The sequence below is a fragment of the Eumetopias jubatus genome, unplaced genomic scaffold, assembly GCF_037043125.1.
Source record: "Eumetopias jubatus isolate StellerSeaLion01/CBP00866 unplaced genomic scaffold, mEumJub1_p1.0 scaffold_12, whole genome shotgun sequence".
NCBI classification, from domain to species: Eukaryota; Metazoa; Chordata; class Mammalia; order Carnivora; family Otariidae; genus Eumetopias; species Eumetopias jubatus.
The window spans coordinates 69,576,415-69,604,269 of NW_028274818.1; the positions used below are offsets into that span (position 1 = coordinate 69,576,415).

Consider the following 27,855-nt stretch of genomic DNA (forward strand, 5'->3'; position numbering starts at 1 on the left):
CTGCTAGGTCTCCTGCCTTCTGGCCACTGGGGCTCCTGGTCCTGGGCCCTCCTGCCCCTCTCTGCCTGCTGGCTTGGCTGGCTTGGCCCCGTGCCGCCCACGGCCCTCTCTCCCGGCCTGTCGTCCAGGCCGCCTCCCTGCCCACTCAGCCACCGCGGCCTTTTCCAGGCGGGCGGCGGTGTGTTCTCACTTGTGAGGCGTCCCTGTCAGAAGCACTTAGTGTACAAATTAGCCGCGGCCTCCTGCCTCCCTCCGCACGGCTGTGGGCGCTGGGCTGACAGGGCCGAGGCTCCGGGCGCTCTCCCGCCCGCCCCGGGCGCCCACACAGCCCGCGTGCACCCCTGGCCGCTGGCCCACGACTGAGCAGGAAGGTTGTTCCTCGCCAGCCAACCGGGGCTCCTCTCAGGGCCCCCAACCTTGATCCGGCCCCAGGGGGTGGGGGGGTGGGGGGGTTGGTGACTGCAACAGGGCAGAGCGTCCGGCAAGAGGCTGGGGGTCCTGAGCTCCAGGCCCGGCGCTTGGCTCTGCCCCAGAGCTGCAGTCCGGTGTTGCGAGCTGTGGGGAGACCTGGAGCCGGCTCCGCAGCCCCCACCTGCCCCGCCTGTTGGCTGGCCTGCCACTCAGGCAGGGAAAATCATGTGTGACAGGCCCAGGAAGGCCAGGCCCCGGGGGCCGCGGAGCAACGCACACGGCTTCTCTCCCAACATATGGCTGCTGTCGGCCCCAGGCGCTGCCCGGCCAACGCGGGCTTGCAAGCGGGTGGGGGTTCAGGCGGCCTGAGCCTCTCATCCCACCCGTCTGGCCACACTGCTCTCTGTGAGTCGAAAGGCCCCTGCCCCGGCTCGCATGCCTCCCATGACAGGGAGCTCACTCCTGCGGCACACAGCCCTTCCCTGTCCCTCCAGGGAGTGGCCTGAGGCACACAGAGAGTCACCCCACACCCCACACCCCACCCCAGGGTGGCCAAGGACCTAACATGTCCGGGGACAGAGCCGCGGGAGGGGCCACGGGGGCCTCCAGAACGGGTAGCCTGCAGCTGGTGAGGGAGGGCGCAGCAAAGCTCATGTGGGCAGAGAGTCGTCATCCACGGGCCCAGGAGAGCTGTGGCCGGAGGGCTTCTCCTGGGGTCCCCCGGTGCCAGGAGCTTCCCAGCTGGGCCTCCTCCCTCGGGGTGGGCCTGGTCCACCCCACGTCCCTGGGCCTGTTTGGATGGCCCCCTCACAGATTCCCTGAGAATTCCCCAGGCTCTGCATGTGCCCTACCCTCACTAACCTGCAGCGGGGACCCACAAACCTGTTCACATCCCTGCCCATCCCTGGTTCCACGGCTTCCCGCACAAGCCTGCCAGGAATCTCCCGTGACCCCACAGTGCTTGCGGGGTCAGCAGCCTCAGGCTGGCATCCAGGACCCTCAGGTGGGACCCTGCCTCCTTTGGCCCAAGCCCTGGGCCCAGCCCTCCGAGCCAGGAGTCCCTGAGGCCACCTCGAAGAGACAAGAAGGAAGAAGTACCCAGGATGATCCATGTTCTGGGCCCAGGGGTCTCCTGCACGGTGCTCACCTCTCCCAGAGGCTCCTAGACCCTGCCTGGGGCCTCAGCCCCTCCCGGTGTCTGCCCGGCCACTGTACCTGTCTTGGCGAGGGCTGTGTGTGGACTCTGAGGAGGTGAGACAGGCCTGCTGGGGGCCCTGCTCACTGCTCCCCGCCTTCCCCGGTTGCGCATCTATCCTGACCACGCCCCCCTGCACGCATATACCAGCATTAATGGAGTTGACAGGCGGACTGCCGTGGGCAAGCCAGGCAGAGGTTAATGGCCAAAATGAGGCTCTGGCTGGGGTCAGAGGGAGGGGCCAGGGATCCCCACTGCACCCTGCACCAGGACCAGCTGAGGAGGAGGCTCCCCAGAACCCCGCTGGTGCCAGAAGCTCCCAGAGACCGAGTCTCCTACCCGCCCCCGCCTGTGAGGAGAACAAGGCAGGAGTCCCAGAGCTCAGAGCCACACGGCTGACCAAGCCCCAAAGCCAAGGGGGGGGGGGTCCCTGTCCTGCTTCAGGGGGCAGGGGCCAATTCTCCAGGCCCAAGCTCCCCCCAACATGTATGGGGTGGGTCCCAGCAGGAGGGTTATGACCCATCCCCACCCCCACTCCTGAGTTGGAAGATGTGCCAGTGATGAGGGAGCAGATGGGCCTTGGGCAGAGGGCACAGGGCTGCAGGGGGCCAGCATCGATGTCCCAGCCTTGCCTGGCTGCAGGTGCCGGGGACAGTCACCTGTGCCCCTGGGGGGCAGGCCTGGCTCACACTCCCATGCAAAGTCCATTGGGTTGCGGCCACCCAGCTGGGCTCTCGGGCCCACCCCTGCACAGACCCCTCCTGGAAGCCCAGAAGCACGCGCAGGTCACACCCCTAGGTGCTGAGTCCCTCTGGAGGTGCCGCCACTTCTCCTCTTAAACTTCTGGAAAAGCCCATGCATGGGGTGGCCTCCATGGCTGGTGCTGAGGCGCGTCCTCCCGGGGACTCTTCTTGCTTGTCCTGCCACCTGGAGTCCCGGCTTCCTCCCTCCTTCCGGGGGCTCACGTGGGCTTCACCGGCTGTCCTCTCGGCACTCCGAAAGGCAGGGTTCCCAGCAACGAGGGCTTTCTGGTCCATCACCTTCCTTCCCCTGAACAATGGCAACAGCCTCCGGCGAGTCCGTACCCTGTGCCGGCAGCTGTGGCCCCTCCCAGGCCCTCAGAGGGCTCAGCCGGAGGGGTGTGGGGAAGCAAGGAGACATCTCTGGGACCAAGAGGCCGAGGCCTGGGATCCAGGAGTCCCTGGACCCCACACCGTCTCCGGGTAGCCTGTGCCCTTGCCCCCTCTGGACCGGGCCCGTGATGAGGGGACCCAGGCCTGGCTCAGCACATCCAGGGGCCTGTGTGCAGAAGGAGCAGGCCTCCTGGCCTCTACTCTCCACAGGGCTGCTGGCGTGACGGCCGTTCAAGCTGTCTCCCGGCCTGGGGCCGCCTGCACGGTCAGCTGGTCAGCTGGGCCAGCCAGGCGGGCAGAGAGAAGGCTGGCGTGCTGTGCCACCCAGCCCCCAGCCCTAGCCTTTGCACTTGAGGAGGAGAAGCGAGTCCCCTCGGGTGGTGTCAAGGAAGGTGGCACTGTGCCAAGAAGGAGACACTCGCCCTCCAACTGGCATCTTCGCCCTGGGCACCCCCAGAACCCCAGGGTCCTGTTCCTTATGAATGCCTCTCACAGTTGAGCAGAGCCCCAGGAGACCCATGCCAACAACTGAGCCATGGGCCGGTCACCCTCCTGCACAGATGGGGAAACTGAGGCCAGGTTCACGGGGCCCAGGAGGTGCTGGACTCCGGATCCAGGGCTCTCCGCTCGCTGCCCGCCTTGAGGTGCAACACTCAGGGGCCCCTAGAGGATACTCCTTCCTTCCCCAAGGTACCCCTGCCCCCCAGATTTAGTGGAGAATACCCCGGAAGCCTGGAGCTGAGCCTGCGGCGGGGGGGGGAGGGCGGGGTAAAAGAGATCCTCCACAGAGCTGGCCTGGAGCAGCACCCACCCCTCCCGCTGCAGACCCCATCCTGTGCCTGAAATGGTACCATCACACATCTCTGGGTTCAGATGCCTTCCCCCCAAACAAAGGCAAGACTCCCTGAGAGAGACAGAATCTGGCCCTGCCCCAGCATGTCTGTGTTCACGTCTGAAATAGAACTTGCCGGTCAGATGAATTTCTACTAGGACCTAGCTGAGAAGTGGGACCCCCTGACCATGAGGTTTTGGCAGCTCCGGGAGCAACATGGAATTTGGCATACTTTGGGAGGTGGGCTGGAAACAGGTCTGGCCCTGAGGACATTAGTGGCAGGGGTTTTATGGAGGGTCCTGGACACTCGGGTCTTTCCCTGCCCCTCCCCCCACCCCTACCCCCCCAGGTCCTCCCAGGGGAGATGCAGAGCCCTCCTGCAAACAGCAGAGATGCAGGGCCTGGGCACCTGTCAGGGCGGGGAGGTAGTGTTTCCAGAAAGGGGTAAGTGAGCCCATGGTGACCATCCTTTCCTGAGCCTGGACCCATCGGTGGGCAGGGCAGGGCAGGGCAGGGCTTCAGTGAGTGTAGGTCCCTTCAGCCTTCTGTTTGGAGAAGAGGAAATGGCCCTGGAGTCAAGGCTTGGCCGAGGAGAGCTGGCAAGGGGAGGAGATTTGCTGTCTGTGCCCTGGGCTCTGCCGGCGGGCTCCAGGCTCCAGCCCTCCTGGGGCTCTGTCTCTTGGCTGGTCTGGGTTCTTGCCCCATCGCAGGCTGGGCTGCAGCCGTCCCCAGGCTGGCTGTGTGCCCCACAGCTCCCCCTGTCCCAGGGCTCAGCCCCCAGGCCTTGGCTCAGGAGGGCGGCTGTCAGGGGCCAGAGCCCTGCCCTGACGGATGAGTGCTGACGGCGCCTCTCCCTGCGCCCTCAGCCGCTGACACCCCGTCACACCGCTGCGGGGACCCCGGGAGACCTGGCCGCCGCTGCGCACCCCCGCAGCAGCCTGCAGGCGACGGGGGTGGGGACGGTGCCAGGCGCCCCTCATTCGGCCGCACACCTGCGCCTCCACTCCCCGCGTCCACACCGCTACCCGCCCGTCCCTGCCGCTCGGGCGCTACCACCGGTCTCACCGGCCACCGTTCCACCCAGGAGGTGCCGGCGCTGCGGAGAGGGCTGAGCAAGCGGGTCCTGGCGCGCCAGGTGAGTGCGCGCGAGGGGGCGGCTGAGGGCGGGGAGCACCTGGGGTGCCCCCGGGGAGACCGCTCCCCGCGGTGGCGAGTCCCCTCCCCCCGTGAGCCCGGGTCGGAGGTCGCAGCGCCCCCGAGCCCCAGCGCGCCGTGGCGCACGCGCGGCGGTCCCGCCGCCAACTTCGGTGGGTGCGAGTCGGCGTCGGGGGGACGCGTGCGGTCGGCGGTGGAGGCTTCGGGACCAGCTGCCGAGTGAGTGACCGCAGACCGCGCGGGGGGCCGCTCCCAGCGCCGGGCCTCAGTTTCCCCTGCGGGAGTCCCTGTCGCTGCCCCGAGGGCCCGAGCCGGTCCCCCGGGGTCCGGGATCGCGGCTGGCACCCGGCGGCGCTGGGAAGGGAAGTTTCCGCCGCGTCCTCGGGGCCTCGAGCAGACTTCGCGGGGCGCCTCGGGCTCGGATCCCGCCGGCGCGCAGGTGGGGCGGGCGGGCGCCAGCGGCGGCGCGTCCAGCGAAGTTTGGGGGCCGCGCGGGGCCGGGGTGGACTCGAGGGGCACAGGGGCGACGAGACTCCAGGAGTGTCCAGGCGCGGGCGGGGCAGCCCCAGCCCCCATGTCCCCCACTTCTGCTCACAGGGCCCCCCCCCAACCCCGGGCGCAGCAGCCCTCTCCCTGTAGGAGGGCGAGCTCCCTCCGGGGGTGCGGTGCGCCGGGGAGGGGGCGGGAGTTGGGGTCTCGACCTCAGCCAAGGAGGAGCCTGGTCACCCCCTCTCTACCAAGCCCTGTGGGGCGCTGGCCAAGTCTTAGGTGGTCAGGGGGATGGGAGGGCTCTAATCCCCCCGCTGGCGGCTCCAGGCACTGGGTGCCTTCTCTCCCACCCTGGAGTGGGGCCTTCTTCTCCTGTCTGGACACCAGTTCTCTCCTGGACAGGGAAAGGTTGGCAGGCTCAGGTGTGTGGGTCAGTATACAGGGGGTGCAGGCTGCCCTAGGAGCGCACACCCAGTCACGCGTGGGGACATGTGTGCAAATGAATGTGCTTTGGGGTGTCTGTGGGTGCATGCTGGTGTCCAGGAGCGTCCTCTGCTTGTGCACAAGCATGCTGGGTGGGTGCCAGGCGTCCTCTGGGTCCCCGTGGGGTCAGTAGCTGCCAAGATGGCGCCTGAACAGTCCCCCCCCACACACACCCAGGTGACTGATAGGAAGAGGGAGCACGGGAGGAGCTTGCCTCCTCCTGACTCCAGGGGCCTGACTGGGAGGTGGGATGGGCGGTGGCACCAGGTGGCACAGCTGTGTGGCTCCCAGGGCCGGGTGATCGATGGCCCCAGTGCAGCCGCCTCTGTCTCCCAAGCACACAGGCCCATTTGTCATCTGCATCTTGGGGAGGGCTCAGGAGACAGGGATGGGGCCCACCTCTGCCCCCACCACCAAGTCCAAGAGGGTCTGCAGCCCCTCGGGGAGCCCCAGGCTCTTTCCTGAGCCCAACACCCTCCTCCCAAACCCCACCCTCTTCTCTGAGCCCCATCCCCTCCAAGACATGGACACCCGCAAACCAGTCAGTCCTCATCTGCTTTCTCCACCCCGCCACCCGGTGCCCTGGTGGTTGCCATGCTGATTCCCCTTTGAAGGGCCCCTTCAGATGGGCAGCTCTCTCCACCCCTCTGGGGGTGCCCACCCAGGGTTTGGGGGCGGCAGAGCCTGAAGGCCAGCAGGAAGGACAGCCTGTGCCCCATGGCTGCACTGCACCCCAGCCCTGCCCTGTTTGACCCGCCGACCAGCCCTGAGTCCTGGGGAACAGGGCGAGTGTCTGCGTGTCTGTATCCCTAAGAGTGTCGGTTACCATGTATGTCCTCAGGTGTGTGTGCACATTCCCTTGAATGTGTCCAGGTGCCTACTCGCCACCGCGGCTGGGCTGTGAGTCCTTTCGTGTGCACCACCACTGTGTCCACTCTGAGTGATGTGTGTGTGTGTGTGTGTGTGTGTGTGTGTGTGTGTGTGTGTGTGTGCCTGGGCCCCATGCATTCTGGTGGCTGACTCTACTGAGTCGGCCCAGCCATGCAGAGGCTGTCCCTCTAGGCGCTGGGTAAGGGCTCATCTGGAGCCTTGTAACGCTTGTGTGCACACACCCGAAGCCGGTGTGCACACACTCAACGTGTGCCCCACGCAGGCTCACTGGGGCGGTGGATGGCCCAGGTGGTGGCCCAGATGGAGAGTGGAGCGGCTTCCGAGCGAGTGTGTGGGGTGTGGGGGGAGGAGGGTCTTGGCTGAGCTTGGCCGCTGCAGGCTCGGCCGCTGACCTGCCTGAAGCCACCCAGATGGATGAGGCTGAGCAGGTGGCTGTGCCGTGGGGCCATGCTGGGACGTCCACGCCCCCCCGCCTGGCCTGGCCCCACACGAGGCTGACCCCCTCAGAGACCTCCCATGCCCACCCGGCACCCGGCCGGAGCAGAGACACACGTGCGTGCACACACACACGCGCACACGGTGTTCGTGAGACTCAGAGCTGGTCTCTCAGTGCGGCAGCTTTCATCCTGGCTCCTCAGCACAGAGGAGGGCTCTGGTGGGTGGGAGGGGAGCGGGACGAGGAAGGGCTGGTGTCCCCAGGAGCCATACCTGGCTTGGAGTCGCTCAGCAAATGGCCATCGGGCAGACAGAGACTCAGGCGGGCATGAGTGGGATCAGCCCAGAAATGGGCTGGCTGGGGGCTGGCGGGCCTGGGGTGGGGGGGTGAACATGATAAAATACAGGATGCCTAGTTAACATTACATTTCAGAGAAACAACAAGCTTTTTTTAGCATACATTCCAAACATTAGCTAGAACATACCTCTGCTACGGAAGTATTCGCTGTTTACCCAAGTCAGACTGAACGGATGGTGTCTTTTATTTTGATCTGCCGTCTGGGGCGACCCTAGCCGAGTGCATGGAGCTGAAGGAGGAGGTGGGGGGAGGCCAAGGGGCCGCACACACAAGGGCGGTGGGGGGCAGGCTGCAGGATGGAGGTGGGTGCCTGTGCCCCCAGCTCTTGTCCTCACAGCCTTGGGAGCTGTGGGCAGAAGGCAGTGGGGAGCCGGGCAGGGGGTGGGCACTGACCAAGGCCCCCTGTGCGCAGGTGGCCATGGGGCCCGGGCCGGCCCACTAGCAGGCCGCCATGTCCCGCGAGGGGGGCTCCTGCCGCCTGGGCGCCGGGGCACGGGCGCGGGCTCGGAAGCCCAAGAAGCCGCACTACATCCCGCGGCCGTGGGGCAAGCCTTACAACTACAAGTGCTTCCAGTGCCCGTTCACCTGCCTAGAGAAGTCACACCTGTACAACCACATGAAGTACAGCCTCTGCAAGGACTCCCTCTCCCTGCTGCTCGAATCCCCGGACTGGGCCTGCCGCCGCGCCCCCGCCGCACCCCGGCCCCGCGCGCCCAGCCCGGACCGCCCCCTGGGCCCCCCAGACCCCGGCAGCCAGCCCCGAGGACCACAGCTCCCCGTTGCTCCTGCCACGCCCAACCCCGCCTCCCATGTCCTGTCGCTGCGCCGCCACATCGGAGGTCCGAAGCTGGGGGCTGACGGGTCCCCCGGGGTGCCATCCCCCGTGGCCCGGGAGGCTGCCCAGAAGGATGTGGGCCTTGGGGGGCTCCTGGCCGAGGCGTGGAAGCCAGGGCTGGGCGGGAGCCGGAGGGGCATAGCCGTGGTGGATGCGGCTGCAGCGGGCCCTGAGAGTGGGGGGGTCCCCTGCTACCCCCCGCCCACCCCCAGCGAGCTCCCTGAGGCCCAGAGCCTCCATCTGTCCCTGCTAGGTGTCGACTGCCCTCTGAGCCCCAGTCTCTTCTCCTACCTGGGGCCCTCCCTGGCCGCCACAGCCCACATGCCCTTTCTGGCCTCGGCCAGCCCCCTGTTGCCCCCGGCCTCTGCTTTCCCGTCCCCACAGACCCCTGAACGCCCTGCCCTGGTCCCCCGCTTGTACTATCCCCTGCTCCTGGAGCATACACTGGGGCTGCCGGCAGGCAAGGCTGTCCCTGCCAAGCCCCTAGCCCCCCCGAAGGGGCCCCCTGGGACTCTGGCCCCAGGGCCGCTGAAGGTGCCAGTACCTGGGCTGGGCAGGCCCTGGCCCCGTGGAGCTCCCAGGGACTCAGGGCAAGAGGGGGAGTTGGAGCGGTCTGCCCAGAGTGACCCCAAGAGGAAGCTGCCCCTGGGAAGCAGGTTGGAGCCCCTGAAGGCCCCCTCCAGCACGGTGAAGTTCAGTGCCCAGAGCAGGTAGGTGTCAGGGGCCCCTGGCCACGGGGGTGGGGATGGGTGGGAGGCGAGCTGGCCAGGGTGGCTGGGCCCCATTCTTCAGGCCACAGAGGAGAAACCAAGGCCAGAGAGCCAGACTCTCTATCCTTCGGGGATCCCAAGGCCCTCAGCCAGGCTGCAAAGGGGTCGCCAGGGGGTGTGGGGCAGGGACTGGGGGCTCTGGGGGGGGGGTGGGCAGTGCAGCCTCTTGACCGGCTTCTACCCCCTAGCCTTCGGACTGGCCCCTCCGTGATGCTCTGGCCTGAGGACAAGGAGCCAGGCAACCCCAAGACCCCGGGCCCTGCAGCCCCCCTGCCCCAGCAGCCCCTGGGCCTGATGCCAGGTGGCCCCGGGCACGTGGGTGAGGACCTGACTCGGGCCCTTGGTGACTACGCCAGGGTAGAGCAGCGCCTGGGGCAGTTGGTGCCTGCCGGGGGCCTGGCCCCTCGGCCTCTGCGGGAGCAGCTTGGCAAGATCCGCCAGGAGCTGCTCACCATCCACCAGACGCTAGAGCGGGCTGTTCGGCCACTGGATGCACCCCTCGACCTCTCTGTGAAGCGGGCGCCCACCAAGGGGCCCAAGGGGCCAGTGGGGACCTGGGGGCAGCTGGAGTTGGGCCCCACGCTAGCCCGGGGGACCCCGGAGCCACCTAGCCTACTGGGCCCCACAACAGCTGAGCCTTTCTCTAGCCACACCACCAAATGCGAGGCTGACTCCAGTGTCCCACCCCCGGGCCTGCCCCTTCAGGCCCCAGAGGACCCTCTCATTCCTGGCAGCAGCTGGGGTGCCCGTGGCGGGCCTGGGGGCTCCTGGCCCCCTGAGGCTGTTCCTAGCCTCCAGAGCCCCCCGGGTGCCAAGGTCTGACCACAGCATCTGCTGCCTCCTCTGTTCTTAACAGACAGGGCCCTTCAACCCCGTGTCCACTGCCCAGCCCCCCACCTGCCCCAGCCCCGGGGTGTGGCCTAGAGCCTGCCCAGCATGCCCATGGACTGACCTCACCTGCCACGGCTGTGGCCTATCTCTGGGGCCACAAGGGACAGCAGAGAGTCATAGTTCCTTACTGATCACAGTTGTGAACGTTTAAATAGAAACCATCTTCACATACCCTGTCTGGGCCTCCTTCTTGCCCCAGCGTCACCACTGGGACACTCTCCACCAAGGAAATGTCCCTGGCCTCTGCATCTGAGTGGCCAGTGTCCCAGGCCACCCTGCTAGGCATCCACCTTCAGACCCGGACCTGCCTCCTGTGGACTGCCCCCCGCCCAGGGGAGGGAATAGAACGGGGGGCTTTCCATCAAGGGGGGTAGAACCAGGAGAGGTGGGGAGGCAGGTGTGGGTGGGAGCTAGTCCCCGTGTTCCAGCACACTGCTGGTGGACAGGGATCCCTGGGCCTGCCTCCAGCCCCCGTGTCTGGCCAGGGCAGCCCTGATGTCAGATTCTCGCTGGAGGCTGCTCCCGCTATGGTTAAGCGGTGCCCCCACATTCTGTGGCCCAGGGCTGTTTGTCCGGCGTAGCCTCCACTGGCTCCCAGCCAGCCCCTGCAGCCACGATAGGCATCGGGTGGCCTTCACAGCTCACTGCCTCCCTCCCTGCACGGCCACACTCGGCCCTTCCCATAGGCGGGGGGCAGGGGGCAGGCAGGGAGGGGTGCCCGCGGGACCCTTGGACCCAGCTAATGGCTTCTCTCCCCGGGAGCTGGCCATACCTCTGTACCCACCCAGGAATGGCCCCAGGGAGGGCAGTTCCAGCCTGTGCCTGGCTCCCCGAGCTGGACCAGCCGGGCTGGGGCCAGTCGGAGCAGGACCTACAGCTGCCCCATTAACTGTGCTCGGCAGCAGATAGCATCGGCCATCCGCCCCACCATGGGGCATTAAGAGGCCAAGTCCAGAGCTGGGGTGTGGGCCAACCAGGTGGGAAGCACTATGGGTCACAGACAGGCGCTGACCCCTCCCTTCCAGGGGCTTCCTGGAGAGTCCCCAGGTCCTGCGTCCGAGGGAGACCCGCTCCTCCTTGGCCCTCTCTTGGCACCCCCATGTGTCTACTGCACCCAGATTTCTTATCACCACCAGGCAGACGTGAGCTTAGGGGGCATCAACCCAGTTTCACAGGTGTAGAAACAGGACCCAACCCTGCCAGTTCTGAGGGGTAGGATAAACCCCTTGGAGATTCCCCACCCCAGACTCTGGTGAGTGATGCAGCCTACACGTAAGGGGTGCAACCCCTTCCCCAAGGGCCTGACCCTGCGGTCCTACTGGAGGAGTGTGGGTGAGGTGGACTCACACGGATGTTAGTTCAGTGCCTCCTGAATTCATGAATTGCATTATGGCAGGTTTTGGAGGGGTGTGGGCGCCTCCCTGGAGAGGGGTGGGCTGAGCTGACCATGAGTGGCATCCGGATATGCAGGGGCAGTGGGAAGAATGTCCCAGAGGCCAGTGCAAAGGACCCGAGGCAGGAATGTGGCAGCACTGGGGTGCCCCTAGGGGGTTTAGCAGCTGAGTGACGACGCCACACAGCTTCCCTGGGCTACTGCTCAAACGTGTTCTTGGCCCGCATCTCACCTGCCCCTCCCACTTGCCCGTGCCCGCTGCGTCAAGGTGGCCCCTCCCTCAGGCTGGTTTCTAACAACAGAGGCTGTTGCTGCCGGAGCAAGGCCCCGGGAGGCTAGCCCCAGGTAGGAGACGCCCCCCACAACCTCTCTGCTCAGAGAGCCCCTCTCCCTAACCCTTCAGAGGTTGGAAGTTTCCAGGGGCTTTGTGGGGGCAATGGGCAGAGCCTTGGGCTGCCCCCCAGGAAGGGTCACTTTCCTTGCCTGAAGGAAGGAAGGGTTCCCTGGGCAGATGAGTTTGAGAAATACCGCCCATCTGTCACCATCCCCCTCTACCCCCTGCCCCCCCCCACACACACACACCTCGGGACCTCCCAATGCCTGGGAGCTCATGCAGGCCTCAGAGAAAAACCCGTAGCCACCTTCACAGGTCCCATGTTCCCCAGACTTGTGTTCCAGGGGCCACATGAGGAAAAATGGGACCTAGACACATGGCTGGTTGCTGGGCTTGCAGACCAGGCCAGCACTCAGGACCTGGTGACCCTAGGCTTAAAGCCAGCCGCTCCCCGCCCCCACACGGTGCCTCAGTTTCCTCCTGTATAAAACAGGAGAACGCCAGCACCCCCGGGAGGGAGCAGGGGGAGAAGGGTCACCACTGCTTGGCCCCTAGTGGGCATTATTTCTCTTGCAGCGCCGCACTGGGCCCAGCTGCAGGACCTCGGCTCAGAGGAGCTGAGACTGTGATCCCTAGCCACCCACCTGTCTGTCCTCTGGCCTCCTGGGCCTTCCCGACCCACTGGCAGGCCGCCCCCCAGGGCCTGCTCTGCGAGCTGGACCCACCCGGAGACCCCGCTCACTCCTGCCGGCCCCGGCTGCTTGGGCGGATCCCAGTGCCCGTGGGGGCTGCAGGAGGACCCCGGGGTCTGCACTGCTCCCGGGATGGCCTGCTTTTCCTGACGGCTGGGGCTGCACCCTGCGTCCATGTGCTGGACCTCGAGGGACGATCCATCTGCCATCTGCCCTGCCACCGGCCAGGGGCTGGAGCCTTCGTGCCAGAGGATGTGGCTGTGACAGCTGCTGGGCTCGTGGTGGTCAGCGACCTTGTCCGTGGGGCTGTGTACGCGCTTCGGCACACTGCCCGAGACCCCCAAGGCCGCTGGGTCACGGTGGGCACCTTCCTGGCCCCCCGGGGGCTGGCTGTGGATGCCACCGGCCACCTCCTGGTGACGGATTATGTGCCTGGGGCCGTGCACAGCTTCGCGCTGAGCCCTGCCCTGGAGCCACAGGCCCGAGCCTCCATGCTGGGTCTGGAGGGCCCCTGCTGGGTGGGCCCGGGCCCCGATGGCGGCCTCACCGTGAGTGAGGAGTTTGGGGATGTGCGGCTGTTCGGCAGTGCCCGCCAGCCCCTGGGCTCCCTGGGGGGCCTGACGGGGCACACCTTCGGCAACCCGGCAGGCATATGCACTGACGTGGAGGGCAGCGTGATTGTGGCGGATGAGCAGCAGGGCCACGTGACCCTGTTTCCTCGGGTCGGCGCGCCCATCTGCCTGGTGTCCGAGGGGCTGAGGAGGCCCTTGGGAGTGGCCTGTGCGCCTCAGGGCCAGCTCGTGGTGGCAGATGCGGGTGACGGCGACATCAAGGTGTACCAGTACCGCTCGCAGTGGGCCTGACCCGAGGGCTCAGATGGGAGCAGCCCCTCACGGGGTGTGGGTGAGCCCCCAGGGCCCCAGCCCACTACGGGAGGAACACTGGAGGTTGGTGGGGCCTCCAGGACTGCTGGCCACGCCTCCCCGACCTTGTGTGTTTGCAGGGCTCCCGCTGGGCCAGGTCCTGGGTTGCCTCCTACCTTCCTCTTGGAGATGATTCAGACTTCGTTCGCTGCCATAAACCAGCCACCTCCCAGCCTCCAAAGTTGGGCCCTCTGCACACCCCAGTTTAGGCTGCCCGAGCACTCATGGCCCCCATTTCCACTCAGGCCTTGGCCCTGCTGGGTCAGGGCCCAGGAGGCCTGAGCTTTGGGCCCAGCCCCTGAAGCCTGCAGACCTTGTGCTGGGCAGCTACCAGTGTTCACCCAGGCAGGCTCTTGGGCCAGGTGCCCCAGCCCCAGGCTCCTAATCAGACAGAAGCAGGCAAGGAGGGTGCGGCTGAGCTGGGCAGGGCAGGGGTGCAGCCCTTCACTGTCCCCATCTTCAGACGCACCCCAGGTGCCGAACCTCCTGCTGCTTCTCTGGGCCTGAGGTAAGGCAACGCAAAACAGGGGCCGCCCCAGAGGCACCCTGGGGTGGCACATGGCTGGGAGGGGAGCCTCCATACTCCTGGTCCACTTCTCCCGTGTGAGATCGTCCCTCAGGCTGAACCTGCATTTTCTCCTCGGCAAACCAGGAGCAAAGGGCTCCAAGCTCATGGGTGATGCATGCTGGGAAGGTTCCAGGCGGTGGACCAGCCAGGAGAGCCTTCCTATGAGGAAGGACTCCTGTTACCGAAGAACCATGGGCAAATGAGGCCCAAAAGAGGTGGAGGTGTGAGGGTAGGACTCTGCATTTGGGGCCCAGCCAGGCCCCTAGTTCCAGAGAGGGGTCTCAGTGGGAAGGGGACAGTGCCTGATCACCAGGACATTGCCTCTGACAAGGTCCCCTTCATATGTACCAGCCCGTGTGGGGGGGGCGGGATTTCAGTGGTCAGTGTAAGGAAGCATGACCACTACGTGCTCAATAAATTCTACTTGTTGCTACTGGTGTCAGGGATATTGCTCCCCGGAGCAGGAGGGGCTAGGGACCCCTCTGATGACCAAACCAGAGGGCTGCCGCCTCTGGGCTGGCCCACTGGGGCCCAGCTTTCCTAGTCCACTGGGCCCTAAGGGGCCCTCTGGGCGCCCCTTGGCAGAGACCGTTGTTGGAGGGGGCCGGTCTGGAGCTGGGAAGGCAGCTCCTTCCGGAACGCCACACAGGGCTTGGGGGTTCTTTCACCAGTGGAAGGTGAGGTTGGGGACCCTCAAAAGCCAGGTCCACCGGGTCCCTCAGATGAGGAAATGGGGGGTGGGGGAGGTTTGGCAGCTGTGAGAAGATGGGGGACTGGAAGGCAGGGGTGTTGGGGACACTGCAGGTGTGCTGGAGGGGGTACAAGGACGCTGGGGGGGGCAAGGACCCTGGGGGTGAGGAACAAGGACACTGTTGGGGAATAAGGACGCTGGGGGGGGGGCAAGGACACTGCTGGTGGGGAGGACACTGGGGTGGGGGAGAAGGACACTGGGGGGCAAGGACACTGAGGGTGGGGGACAAGGACGCTGCTGGGGGACAAGGCCGCTGCGCACGCCGGCCGCAGACTCCGGAGACTGGAACGTTGCCGGCCGCAGACTCCGGAGACTGGAACGTTGCCGGCCGCAGACTCCGGGGACTGGAACGTTGCGCGCGCGGAACGCTCGGGCGGGGTCCGCGGGCAAGCTCGGGCGCCTTTGGGGGCCGGACCGTCGCGCGGCAACGCTGGGAGCCGGCGGAAATGGGGCTCGTGTCCCGCGGCGCGGCCGCGGCGGGGGTGGGGGCGGCGAGCGCTGTAGTCCGCCCGGGCCCGCCCCACGCGGTCCCCCACCCCATCCCGACCCCGCCGCCCGAGGGCGCGGCCCTGGGGAGCAGCCGGTGAGCATTCGTGCGGGGGAGGGGGCCGGGCCGGCGTCCGTGCGCTGTGACCTTGGGGCGTCGCCCCTCCCGCCCCGGCCCCCGGGCTGTGGGCCCCCCAACTCCCGCGGCGGGGCGGGACCGGGCGCCGGGCGCGGGCCAGGCGGCGGAAGGGGCCCCGAGGCTCCTCCCAGGGGCGGCGCGGCACAGCCCCCCCCCCCCCGCCTCTGGAGCCTCTGTTTCCTCTTCTGTGAAATGGGGGCGCAGCCGGTCGCGGGGCGGGCCTGAGACAGCAGGGCCCCGGAGGCGGGCTTGGGTGGGTGGTCTGCGGCCGTGCCGCCGCGTCCCAGTGACACCCCCAGCCGGCCCCCGCGGTGGACCCTGGGGAAGGGCGTTCAGGGCCAGCAGTGTCCGCAGAACATAGGGCACAAAACAACGGTAGGGACGCCTGGCCGGCTCCGCAGGGGGAGCGTGCACGCTTGATCTCGGGGTGGTGGGTTCTAGCCTCCGGTTGGGGGTTGTAGATTCACCGCCATTCTTCTGAGATGACGGGGAGAAAGCACTGTTTACCCAACGCCAGACAAAAACAAACAACATGGGGTAATAGGAGTTTCTGGGAGCTCTGGAGTAGCTTCCAGAGGCGGGATTCAGCCGCGGAGCTGTCCCTGGCCAGCCATGACTGGGCTCTTCCCCACAGTCAGTTCATGCAGAGGAGAGAAGCACAGCTTCCCTCATAAGGCAGACTGATGACCTCAGGGGCTGAGAGCAGGGCTGTCCCTGCCGCAGAGACCTGGCTGCCTGACCCACCTGGGAAGGGAGCTCGGTGTTCCCCCTGACAGACGAGGCCTTCCCAGGCGTGGGCCCTTGCTTTGGATCCTGGTCTTTAAAGATGTGCTCGTTGCCCAAGTTCCTGCCCCCTCCCCCGTCTGCACCTCCGCTATTGATTGCCTGCTCTTCTTTTTCTGGGCGTCTGATCTGAGCAGATTTCTTTGTGTTCCTCGCTCCCAGAGGCTGAGGTGGGGGTGGGGATGGGAGTTGGCCCCGTGGTTTGTTCTCTCTCGCTACCCCACGGATAAGAACAGCAACTTCTGCCCTCTGCTCTTCTTAGACATAAGGAGCTTAGACATAAGGAGACATAAGGAGCTGCTTCTTTTTCTTCTTTTTTAGGCAAACTTTGTAGATGAAGCATAACCCACACAAAGAAAATGCACAAACCGTATGAGTACAACTCAGTGAATTTTCCCGAAGTGAAAACCCCATTGCTCTGACAGATGCAGCTTTCCCCAGAGCATCTGTTCACTGTTAGGCCAATTGTTTTTCTTTTCCGACAGTAGCCATGGGTCGTTTTCCTTAGTTCCTGTGCAAGGAGTCCCCAAGCGGGGTGTGATAGCGCTGTTTGGCTGAGCCTGTGCGTCTCAAGCGAGAGGCTTAGTGTGATGCCCGGCCCCCCGCCGTGGTCAGTAAGCCCGAAGCCCCAGGTCCCTCACAGGCAGAACTGCTCTGTCCGTCTCAAATTGCCCCTATCGGGAGGGTCAGGAAGAGAAGTGGGCCCCTGGTGATGGCCACGGGGGTTTGGCCTGGGGCTGCTGCTGGGCTCCAGGCTTTCCCCTGCCGGCACCAGTCACTTGGTGAGGAGAGACATTCCGGAGTGCAGCTGCTCAGCTCAGAGGACCCTTTTCAGCTGGAACCCACTTGCACAATTGCCGGGAGAGGCCTCTACCTCCCAGCCCCAATCTGGCCTCCCTGCAGTGAGGGCAAGCTGCTGCACCAGTGACCCCTTAAGCCCTGGGCGTTTGTGTCTGTGTAAGGCCCCTCCCAGAGCCCCCCAGCTGATAGCAAATGGATGACACATCCCACCATGCCAACGTGTATGTCCCCAAGGGCCTGGCAAGCGGTGGGGCCTGGAGGCCTGGGCTCCGTCCAAGGCCTGCGTCCCTCCCTCGGGTGTGGGCTCCAGCTTGGGGGTCTTAGCTCAGGGTGGCTGCTGGGTCCTTTGTGCCAACAAGGTGGGGACAGTCAGTGTCTGAGAAAGAGCATGCTCCAAGGTGAAGCCCTCAGGGCTCTGCTGGATGAGGGCCTGCTGCCCACCATCTGGGAGGGGCTCAGTGCTTGCTGAGAAACCTGCATCCCCAGTGAACTTACCTCTGGGCAAGGCAAGGCTCAGGGTCCCACAGAATTCGGGGGTCATAGCTACTTGGGGCCGGTCTTGCTGGTTAGAGGCCAGGAAGGCGCACGGCCCTCAGCCTGAGAGAAGACAGTGGGGAGCTTGGCATCCTCCAGGCCCCCCACGTTTAGACAGCTGCCTCGCTCAACTGTGACAAGAGAGTCAGTCCCCTGCTGGGAACTCAGCCCCGAAATGGTGGATGGGCACAGCCATCGGCTGGTGGGTCAGAGTAGCTGCCAAAGCCCCATGAGAGCCCCGAGGCTCCTCTGGGGGCTCACCAGACGGGGGGTGGGCTTGGGGCACAGACACGTCCCCCGGTATGTTCTGGGGCCCCTGCACCAGTGCCCACAGCCACCAACCGTGTGCCTGCATCTGGTTTCTCTCAGCCCAGCAATAATCCATTTACATTTTCATCTTTATTCTCACTAGCTTAGTAAGTAAATCAAGGTTCATTAGATTTTAATGTGCATTACTTTAAATGTTAATGAGATTGTACATTTTTCCATGTGCTACACATAACAAACTGTCATCAGTTTCCTTGAAAACAAAAACAAAGCCCTCACGTTCAGCCCCGCACACCATCGTGAGTGCTCCTGGGGATCACTCACGTCCCCTGCCCTGTTCAGCCTGCTTGTCTCTGAAATGGGGGCAAGTGTTGGCCGGCCTGGGATGGGGGTAGGGGCCGTGCCCATGTGACATGGGCCTCTGGGGTCCACCCCATGGGCCCTGTGGCCGTGTGTGTGTGCGTGTGTGTGTGTGTGTCCTCAGGGCCGTCTGTGGTGCTGCCGGCTGCCCTGGGGCCGCCCCGGACTGAGCCCGTCCCCTCTCTTCCAGCGTGCCCGGCATGGTGCTCAAGGCCTTCTTCCCCACGTGCTGCGCCTCGGCCGACAGCGGCTTGCTGGTGGGACGATGGGTGCCAGAGCAGAGCAGCGCCGTGGTCCTGGCTGTGGTGCACTTTCCCTTCATCCCCCTCCAGGTGAAGGAGCTCCTGGCCCAGGTGCATCAGGCCGGCCACGTGGGGCTGGCCGTGCTGGGCACCTGGTGCCACCGCCGGCAGGAGGCTGAGGAGAGCCTGGGCCACTTTCTGGAGGGCCTGGGCACCATCTTCTCCCATGAGCCTTGGCTACAGCTGTGCCGGGAGCAGGGCAGCAAGTTGTGGAGCTGCAAGGCCACGCGCCGGCAGGTGCCTCCCTGCCCTGGCACCCCCTACGAGGACCAGGTCATGCTCGTCTTCTACGACCAGCGCAAGGTGCTGCTCTCTCAGCTGCACCCGCCCGCAGCCCTGCCTGACTGCCTGGCCGGCGATGCAGCGCCCAGTGCTGGGGGTCTGGCTGCCGTCTTTGACACGGTGGCGCGCAGTGAGGCGCTCTTCCGGAGCGACCGCTTCGACGACGGCCCTGTGCGCTTGAGCCACTGGCAGTCAGACGGCGTGGAGGCGAGCATCCTCGCTGAGCTGGCAAAGCGTGCCTCGGGCCCTGTCTGCGTGCTGCTGGCCTGCCTGTTGTCACTCGTCTCGGCCGCCAGCGCCTGCCGGTATGTGCCCCTGGGGCCGGAGGGCGGGGGGGGGGGGGCGGAGAGGAAGTCCGGCCGCTGAGACCTAGCCCCCACCGTGGGCAGAGGCCTGGAGGCCCAGACGGGCCCTGCTGAGGCTTCCCACTCTCATCTCCTGTCACCTCCCCTCTTATCTCTGGGGACGTCTGGGTGGTGGTTGCTCTCTGGGCAGAGCACGCTCCCTTGGCAGCCTCAACACTGGCATGGGACCCACCGGGTAGCCGTTCAGGGTGGACTTCAGGTGGCTCAGTCTCCTGCGAGGCGAGCAAGACCGTGAACACACGCAGGTTGTTGCCGACAGGCGACTGGTATTTGCGCGGCCTGGTGCCTGGGAGTTGTCCTTCTGAAGGAAGGCACGCAGGTCCCACTTGCTTCCCTGGCCCTGGTGGGGGCAGTGTCCGCTCACTGATGGACGTGGGTTGCGGTGGTGGTCCCCAGCCTTGGCTCGTCTACACAGTCCCCTGGAATACTCCTGGCTGCAGGCCTGGCCGAGGGGTGTAGCTCTTGGGGGCCCTGGGTGTTCTGGCTCTTGGGGTCCCTCCCTCTGTGAGAAGCCGGCTTCCCGATGGCGCCCCCTACTTAGGTCCCGGGGTTGTGGCTGTTGGGTTTGGGGACTGGCCTCACCTGCTGACCGAGGGCTGCTGAGCACTCCGGCCTGACTTGGCAGAGCGCCTTGGCAGCTCCATGTGGACAGTGCCTTGGGTTGAGGGCTGCAGGGGATCTTGACACAAAGGGTGGGTTTTGGATCTTCACAATCCCCTGGAATGAATTACAGGAAAGTGTGTGTCAGCCAAGGTACAGTTTGGGGGAGAGATGGTCCTTGGCTTTTATCTCCTTTCGAAGGACTCAAGAAAGGTTAACGACGCTCATGTGCCGCAGATCCCGATCAGCCCATCAGGCTAGAGCTGTGGGCAGAGCACGGTGGCAGTTATGTGAGGCATAGCTGTTACTGTGCAGAAGTGAAGCCCCTGGCCCCCTAGGGCAGCCCCAGGGATGCTGTTGGGGCCCTGGCTGCCCTGGGCTGGTCTGAGCCTCAGGGACCCTGCCGTGCAGGCGGGGCGGGGGGTGCTCAGTGCAGACAGTGCCTTCCACTTGACTGGAGTTCAGGATGGCTGTGCTGAACGTGACTCATTCCTGGAGCTGGCTCAGAACCGCTTGAAGACTTCCTCCTTCCTCCTGAGGGTCTGAGTGCATGGCTAGTGGCGGCCCTGTGCTTGGCACAAGCCCTGCAGGCTCCTGCTGGCAGCAGCAAGGCTCTGGGTGTCTGGATGGACATGGAGCCGAGAGACAATAGGGCCCTTTCTTTACCTTTGCTTGCAAACATTTCCTCTCAGTGTTGGAATCCGTGCAGAAGCACCTCAGTGCTTCCTTTGCCTTGTGAGACACGAGTCTCATGGGGCAGCCCGGCTGGCCTGCAGACCCTTGATGAGGGTCACCATCCAGCAGGGCAAGGCACTGGTTGGCAGGACAGCACGTTCTCTCTACTCCTGGGGCGAAGCCTTGGCACTTGGCTTTGGGTGTGACTCGAGTCACTGCTTTGTGAGGAGGTCGGGTTCCCAGTTAACAGCCACGAGCGCACCGTGACCCCCCACTGGTCTGCCTGCCTGTGCGCCCCCACAGTGTCCCTGTCCTGCTGAGCTCGGGTTTGTGGCCGTTGTGTTCAGGGCCTCCAGGGTCTTGATGTGGGCCCGGTGAGGGGTGTTGGTGCCAGCTGAGGGGCCCCCACTCCCCGGCAGGCAGGAGAACTGCTGCACTGCCTGAACGGCCACCTCTTGGCTCCTTCACAGGCTGTTCAAGTTGTGGCCCCTGTCCTTCGTCTGGAGCAAGCTCTCTGTGTGCGAGCAGCTCAGGCACCGGCTGGAGCAGCTCACGCTCGTCTTCAGCACCCAGAAGGCCGAGAACCCCACCCAGCTGATGAGGTGCAGCCCCGCCTGGGTCTCCTTCATAGCGGCCAGTCGCGTGTCCCCCCCACTTCTTTGCACCAGGCCCACCCACGCTGACCCCCTCCGGCCAGGCCCTGCTCACCACCCACTCCCATTGGCCCCCTCCTTCCAGGAAGGCCAACGTGCTTGTCTCTGTGCTTCTCGATGTGGCCCTTGGCCTTGCACTGCTGTCATGGCTTCGCGGGAAGGACCGCATTGGGCCATTGGCGGAGGCCCTCGTCCCTGTGGCTGATGTGAGTTACCAGAGCACCTGTGTCCCAGGGGTGGGAGTAGAGCCCTGCCTGGGGGCAGCAAAAGCCCCTCAGCTGGTCAGAGCCGTGTGACCCTTTCCCTCTGTTGGGCTAGAGGAGCCGCCCTGGTCCCTGACCCCAGACCGGTCCCCAGGGCTGCACACACTCAGCTCACCGGATGCCCACCTTCCCCCACTAGGTCACATCTCAGCTCCTGGCCTCTACCTTCCTTTCCACCTTGTGGTTGAGGCTTTTTGGGGGAGCACACCCCCCCCCGGCCCAGGGTCCCTGGCTCCTGGCTCTTGAGGCAGCTGGCTCTGGGCTTGGCCCTCTGCACAGCAAGCACCACAGAAACCTTCCGTGTGTCCAGGGCCGTCTGTATCCAGCTGCAGTCAGGCCTCTCCCACTGCTGATTCGGCAGTTCCCATGCTGAGTACCAGCAGTTTCCACTTCTCCCAGTTTCTACCCTGTTGCTCTTCTCTGCCTCCCTTCCTCAGAGCCATAGGCCCAGTCGCTCCTGTTGGGAGCTTGTCTTCCTGCTTGGAGCAGTCCCTTTGGCTGCGTGGGCCTTCCCCAGGCCTCTGCCAGTGGCCTCCTGGCCCCGGTGTGGTCGAGGGGCTGAGGCCTGGCTGGGTGGTCCTTGTGCGTGCAGCCTCTGGCACTCCCATCAGTGTCCAGCTGCAGCCGTACCCTCAGCCTGCTCATGAACAGGGGCCCTCACAGGCCGAGAGCCTCCATGGCTTCTTGGGGAGACCTGGTCCAAGAGGAAGGAGGAGGGAGGGCCTGGAAGCCAGGACAGGGGCTTCGCTGCTGTACCTTTCTCACCCATGCTCTGCCTTTTGGCCAGCTTCATCTTCGATCTCCCTTTTGCAGAACTGCGCAGAAATATAAATATTTAATTTAAAAATGAAAGCCTCTTCCTGCCGCTCAGCTCTTATCCTTTAAATATTAGATAAGCTCTATTTATAAAGAATGCTCTGTTCCTTTTCTCGCTGCCCCGGACTCAGCTGAGGCCTTCACAGGCCCACATGGTGGGTTGCGGGGCGGGGGGGGATGGCAGGCTGTGGGGCAGGGCTGTCATGGCCATGGCCGCAGCATTGCTGATGAGGCTAAGGGTCCTCGGGGCCTGTGCCCTGGGACCGGCCCAGTGCCCGGACATTGGCCTTCCTCCCTGGGCGGCCAGGATGCTGCTCAGCTTCCCAGCTTGCCGGTGAGCATCCCCGTGCTATCTCTGGCCCTCACTGGACGTTGTTTGTGGCTCAGACCTCATCTGTCCTTCCCTCTAGGGAACCCACCAGCCTTCCCACTTGCTACCTGGGCCCCTGATGGGCGCAACACCCTGAGGGTCACCTGGGATCACCCCCCCAGCTCAGGCCCAGGCGTCTGTGGTGTCGTGCTGCCAGGTGGTGGGGTGGGGTCCTCAGCAGAGGGGCACTGGGTAGACCCATCAGCTCCCCCAAGGTTCATGATGAGCCGGGGTCTGTACCACCTCTGGGCATGTGGGGCTGAGCTCTCCTGTGGGTCCAGTGGCGTGAGGATTGAGATGGAGGAAAGCTGATGCCCATCAGGGCCCCCGTGGCCTGAGGGCCAGGGGTGCACTGTCAGCCTCTCAGGCCCAGGTCCCCGAGCATCTGTGAAGAGGGCTTCCTTGGCCAGACAAGTGTGGGAAACCTCATGTGCCCATCACATTAGGAGACACCCAGAGAGAAGGACCCAGACTACCTTCTTCCTGCCCAGATGGGTTGGCTGTGCTGGGGCCCAGTTTATGGACTTCATCTTCCTCCTGTGTCTCTACAGCATGTGGCTGAGGAGCTCCAGCATCTGCTGCAGTGGCTGATGGGTGCGCCCGCTGGGCTGAAGATGAACCGGGCGCTGGACCAGGTGCTGGGCCGCTTCTTCCTCTACCACCTGCACCTGTGGATCAGTGAGTGCTGGCTCCGCCTGGCCCCAGCGAGCCCCCCTAATGCTCCCCCGCCCAGTGCAGGGGGTGGGGCCAGGCCAGACCCCATCCCCTTTGTCCCTGCTTTTCTGTCCTCTCGCCGTCCCGGGTATGTGTGTGTAGACCTGCTCTGCTGGGCTGGCTGCTCGGCCCAGGGACGGCCAGCAGTGAAGTCCATCACTCACGGTTTCCAGAAGCCTCAGGCGCCCCTCCTCAGTGAGGAATTGGGGGGGGAGGGCAGGACCTCCCTGGGTGCCCCCCTCAGAGCCAACCCCCATCCCCCCAGGCTACATCCACCTCATGTCCCCCTTCATCGAGCGCATCCTGTGGCACGTGGGCCTCTCAGCCTGCCTGGGCCTGACGGTCGCCCTGTCCATCCTGTCTGACATCATTGCTCTGCTCACCTTCCACATCTACTGCTTCTACGTCTACGGGGCCAGGTGGGTGTGGGCGCCACACTCGTGCAGGCCGGCCCTCGGCACCCCCCAAGCCCTGACGCTGCCCACGCCCCGCAGGCTATACTGTCTGAAGATCTGCGGCCTGTCCTCACTTTGGCGTCTGTTCCGGGGGAAGAAGTGGAATGTTCTGCGCCAGCGAGTGGACTCCTGCTCCTATGACCTGGACCAGGTACCAGGCAGGGTGCAGGGGGAGGCCGGGCAGGGTGCAGGGGGAGCCTCCCCGCTCCCGTCCACCTGGTCCCTCTCTACATGAGCCTGGCCAGTGTCGTTGCGCAGCCTGTGGTGGGGCAGCTCCCCTGCGGGCGGGTCAGCGTGGAGCCTGGGGTACTGAGGGCTCTGCAGGGGGCAAGGTGCACGTGGAGCCCTTCCAAGCAGGACTTGCCCCAGGTGGGAGGCGGACCCTGCTGTGAGGAGGGTGCTGGGCACCAGGGAGCTCCTGGACGGTGGGGCCTGGACATGACGTACGCACAGGCCCCGGCTCACACCTGGGCTGACCAGGTGGACCCTGTGTGCTGCCCTGCACGGCATGCTTGTCCTCCCACCTTTGATGTATGTGCTCACGCCCTGTTGGCTGGTTCTGTCTCCCCGCGTGTCACCGAGTCTGGATGGCATGCGGACACATCCCGCCCCGTACTGGAGAAAACTGTCATGAGCGGGTTTTCCTGAGCTATCTCGGAAGCCCAGGTGTCCTGTTGGCAGGCATCCCATTTCTGCTCCATTGTAGGGTGGGTTTGGTGGGGATGGGCTGCGGAGTTGTGGCTCGTGCCACTGGGGCTGTCCCTGGCATAGGGCTCTTGCTGATGCTGACGGTGGTGTTCTTTCTCCCTGTAGCTGTTCATTGGGACTTTGCTCTTCACCATCCTGGTCTTCCTCCTGCCCACCACGGCCCTGTACTACCTGGTGTTCACCCTGGTGAGCCGAGAGGCTCCTGGCTGACCTGGCCACTGGGCCTTGCCCACAGTGCTTGGAGTGATCCCTGCCTGCCCTGCCTGCCAGCCAGGCAGCTGTGGGCAGGCCATCCACCACTACCCCAGAGAGGCCATGGCTATTCCAGACTCTCGGGGCACTGTGTGCTGGGCCCTGGAGTGGTCAGGGGTCCTACCCCAGCTCTGGGACACACAGCTGGGTGCACGGAGGGCCCCGGGGAGGGGCACCCAGCTGGCCCCAGCCGAGGGGCCAGTAGCATGTTCCCCTGGGGTCAGCTGCCCCTGCCCACTGCTTCCCTGCCTCCTCATAGCTGGGCCTCAGGATCAGGGTGGGAGCTGTGCCCTCCTCAGGATGCGATCCGTGTCCTCCCCAGGGGTCTGGAGCCCCTGCTCACCCTTCGTCGCGGCCAGGACCCCTGGGCTGCTGCAGTCATGGCCCTGGTGCGGCTCTGAGTGCCGTCTGTCGCTGCAGCTCCGGCTTCTGGTGGTGGCTGTGCAGGGCCTGATGCATCTGCTCGTGGACCTCATCAACTCCCTGCCGCTCTACTCGCTCGGCCTCCGGCTCTGCCGGCCCTACAGGCTTGCGGGTAGGTCTGTGTGTGGGGTGCACCCACGGGCCCTGCAGAAGCAGTGGTGTGCAGGGTGCGGGTGGTGGGGGCGGCTGAGACCCCTGATGTCCACTGGGCCTGCAGTGAGCTGGGGGGTTCAGAGGCAACAGAGGCAGCCCTTCCTCTTTGTCACCTTCTTCTGTGACGAGCGTGAACATTTGCCCTGACGTCTGTCTGCAGTAGCGTAGGTGGTACTTGAATGTGGCTCAGAGAAGCGTCTCTCTGAGCTCGTGTGGGACTGTGTGCCTGCTGGTGCCCCTCAACCTTGGAGGGGACAGGCCAGGCTGGAGGGCACTGGGCTGGCCGGATCTGTGTGACCACAGACCATGGTGCGCAGGACAGCACCCCCTCCTAGCTGCCCCTGGCTGTCCCCCTCTGCAGGTGGCTGCCCCTCTTTTCATGCTGACACCAACCGCTAGGTAGGCAGATGCCCCTGAGGGAAGGCCACCTCTCTGCAGGCCAGGGGAGGCTGACCTAACTGGTCACAGCATTGTGAGCTGGCCCATCCCTGTTGAGGGGTTTTGAACACATCAGGGAGCATGGGGCATTCTTGGTACAGCCCCCATCCAGCGGCTGTTCCGCCGACCCCTGTGCTGAGCAGCCTGCCTGGGAGGCCCTGCATGCTGTTTGCAGCCCAGCCCCGACACCAAAGCTCCCAGCAGCTGCTTCCAGCCCGCAGAGGGCCAGAGGACTTGAACCTGCATGCTCCGTGCACTTTGGACCTAGTCTGCCTTCCCCGCGCCCTTAAATTCTCTTTCCAGGTCACCTCCCCTGCAGACCCCCAGGTGGCCCATGCCAGTGACCCCGGCCTGTGTCCCTACTTCAGAGTACCAGGACCAGGCAGGCAAGGAGCCTGAGACCCAGCATCTTCCCTCCCCCAGCCTGCAGCTTGTGGTCAGAGCAGAGTTGTTTTAACTTCACATAAAAGTCCACAGATGCTGCTGCCTCCTCTTGTTTTCACCGAGTTTGCCCGGGGGCCTCTTCATCAATTGATAATTAGCTCCTGCTTCTCTTTTCAAGAACTTTCTGCCTTGGAAATTCCCAGGCTGGGGAGCCCAAACTACAGGCCAGGGGCACAGTGGGTTCCCAAGTCGCCGCTCATACAGAATTTGGAAGACGTTTAGATGGCAGCCACGCCCCACCAAGGACCCTGTCCACTCTGTGGGAGAAGCCACGTCCCATTTGGAAAGCAGTGCAGCCTGAGGCCCCGAGGCCCAGCTGACCCTGCCCCGCCTCCCAGACATGCAGCTTCTGTCTTTCAGTGAAGTTCTGCAGAGGCTTTGATACTGGCCAGGCAGCCGGCAGAGGGGAGGCAGACAGGGAGGTTGGGGGAGGCGTGCGGAGAGGTGAGCCTGGTGTGCGGCCCGGACCACCCACAGCCTTCTGAGTGCCACTCAGACAGGAAGGGGCCTTTGCCACCACAGCCCCTGTGCCCAGGTCTGCCTCTACGGGTGTACAGGGCAGGAGGCCCGGGAGGTTATCTGCCGAGGGCCGTGTGCCTCACAGGCACCTTGCTGTCCTTGCAGCTGGTGTGAAGTTCCGAGTCCTGGAGCACGAGGCTGGCAGGCCCCTCCGCCTCCTGATGCAGGTGAGGCCTCTGTGTCCCTGGGCAGACCCCCCCCCCGCCCCCCGCCATGATGTTGCCTATATTCTGGGGCGGCTGCTCTGGGGGAGGGCAGCACGGGTGCAACAGAGCGGACAGGTGGGGCCTCAAGGAGAGGCTCCCTCACCCCCAAGACCTCTGGGCACCGTGACCCCCTCTGCCTGGAACCTCCCTCAGCAGGTGCCTGGATGGGATCCCCTGGGCTGTGCCTGATGCCTTCCACCAGCCCGGGCTTCTGCCCTGAGCCCCATGGGCTCTTGTTCCAGGAGGAAGAGCACGGACTTGGCGAAGGCCTCAGGATGCACTCTTTCTCTGAAACTGTCCCTCTGGCCTGTGCGAGAGTGGGTGGGTTGCTGGGTGACTCGCTGGGGGCTGGTGGGGTTGGCCCGAGGGCCATGTCTCAGGGAGAGGTCAGATGCTGAGGCCGCTGGGGCCCTGCATGGTTTTCTCAAGGGTGCGGGATGTTCCCGGGCCCTGCCTGGGAGGCTCCCGGGAGGTGAGTCCTGCAGGCAAGGAGTCAGCGCCCCTCCAGGCTGGCCCACCTCGCGTCCCTGCAGCCTGCCCAGAGGAGAGCACGCCTGACCTCGGTCCGAGTGCTCCCTCTCAAGCTGCTCACCCTGCCCCTGGGGAGCACAAGGAGCGCCTGTCTGGACAGAGTGGGTGCTGCCCCGCAGCAGACATCCCAGGGACCCCCAGTGAGGGGCCGCTCGGACTGGCAAGCTTGAGCCTCAGGGAGGTGGGGGCCGCGTCCTGGCTGAGCGCTGCCCTTGTGCTTCCAGATAAACCCCCTGCCCTACGGTCGCGTGGTGCACACCTACCGCCTGCCCAGCTGTGGCTGCCACCCCACGCACCCCTGGGGCTCCCTGTGCCGCAAGCTGTTCTTCGGAGAGCTCATCTACCCCTGGAGGCAGAGAGGGGACAAGCAGGCCTGAGGGGCCCTGGTCGCCGGCCTGCCCAGTACCATCCCGCGGCCACAGTCTGCCCTCCTCCCTGCCAGGGTGTGGACCATCAGGACAGCAAGCGTCCCTGATCTCTGCCTTCCCTGCCCCCAGTCGTCCGAGGCCTGTGCATGTCCTGCTGGCCCTGAGGTGGTGGGGTGCCAAGCAGCAGGACACAGGGGCAGCCAGCCAGGCCAACAGGCCTCTGCTCTATCACCAGCTGTGTTTGCCTCGGGACCCGCCTCCTGACCTCTAGTGATGGCCACCCAGTGCCCACCAGCCCCCCTCCTATCGCACCCAGAGCCCCCGACTCTGCCCACCATGCCCGTTCCCGGGGAGGTGAGCTGGCAGGTCTCCCTGGTGCTCCCAGCGGCCCCACCCTGTCATGGCGTGG

General features: G+C 65.0%; 3 protein-coding genes across 6 annotated transcripts; all 3 read left to right on the plus strand.

Moving 5' to 3' along the window:
* The first annotated feature begins 7,833 nt into the window (after positions 1 to 7,833).
* On the plus strand, positions 7,834 to 9,809 carry PRR35 (proline rich 35). The gene is made up of 2 exons (XM_028111520.2): positions 7,834 to 8,927; positions 9,176 to 9,809. The coding sequence occupies exons 1-2, from the start codon at positions 7,834 to 7,836 to the stop codon at positions 9,807 to 9,809; spliced, it is 1,728 nt and encodes a 575-aa protein (XP_027967321.2).
* A 2,979-nt stretch (positions 9,810 to 12,788) lies between these two features.
* On the plus strand, positions 12,789 to 13,160 carry NHLRC4 (NHL repeat containing 4). Its single transcript, XM_028111522.2, has one exon. It carries the CDS (start codon positions 12,789 to 12,791, stop codon positions 13,158 to 13,160), a length of 372 nt encoding a protein of 123 aa, XP_027967323.1.
* Positions 13,161 to 13,675: 515 nt separating this feature from the next.
* Positions 13,676 to 27,540, plus strand: PIGQ (phosphatidylinositol glycan anchor biosynthesis class Q). 4 transcript variants are annotated; one of them, XM_028111940.2, is made up of 11 exons: positions 13,676 to 13,728; positions 18,100 to 18,798; positions 20,604 to 20,735; positions 20,872 to 20,992; positions 22,787 to 22,913; positions 23,215 to 23,368; positions 23,444 to 23,555; positions 24,218 to 24,298; positions 24,785 to 24,899; positions 26,447 to 26,508; positions 27,303 to 27,540. In XM_028111940.2, the coding sequence occupies exons 2-11, from the start codon at positions 18,110 to 18,112 to the stop codon at positions 27,453 to 27,455; spliced, it is 1,746 nt and encodes a 581-aa protein (XP_027967741.1). In that variant the 5' UTR covers positions 13,676 to 13,728; positions 18,100 to 18,109; the 3' UTR covers positions 27,456 to 27,540. The 4 variants fall into 4 exon arrangements, with proteins under 4 accessions (XP_027967741.1, XP_027967740.1, XP_027967742.1 ...); XM_028111939.2 differs by lacking the exon at positions 13,676 to 13,728 and adding an exon at positions 15,030 to 15,122; XM_028111941.2 differs by lacking the exons at positions 13,676 to 13,728; positions 24,218 to 24,298 and adding an exon at positions 15,054 to 15,122.
* The last annotated feature ends 315 nt before the right edge of the window (positions 27,541 to 27,855 follow it).

Bases quoted from the DNA above. Each gene is read 5' to 3' on its own strand.
- NHLRC4 (XM_028111522.2), top strand. From the start codon at position 12,789: ATGCTGGGTCTGGAGGGCCCCTGCTGGGTGGGCCCGGGCCCCGATGGC.
- PRR35 (XM_028111520.2), top strand. From the start codon at position 7,834: ATGTCCCGCGAGGGGGGCTCCTGCCGCCTGGGCGCCGGGGCACGGGCG. The intron at 8,928-9,175 runs GTAGGTGTCAGG...TCTACCCCCTAG, and splicing joins AAGTTCAGTGCCCAGAGCAG to CCTTCGGACTGGCCCCTCCG.
- PIGQ (XM_028111940.2), top strand. From the start codon at position 18,110: ATGGTGCTCAAGGCCTTCTTCCCCACGTGCTGCGCCTCGGCCGACAGC. The intron at 18,799-20,603 runs GTATGTGCCCCT...GCTCCTTCACAG, and splicing joins TCGGCCGCCAGCGCCTGCCG to GCTGTTCAAGTTGTGGCCCC. The intron at 26,509-27,302 runs GTGAGGCCTCTG...TTGTGCTTCCAG, and splicing joins CCCTCCGCCTCCTGATGCAG to ATAAACCCCCTGCCCTACGG.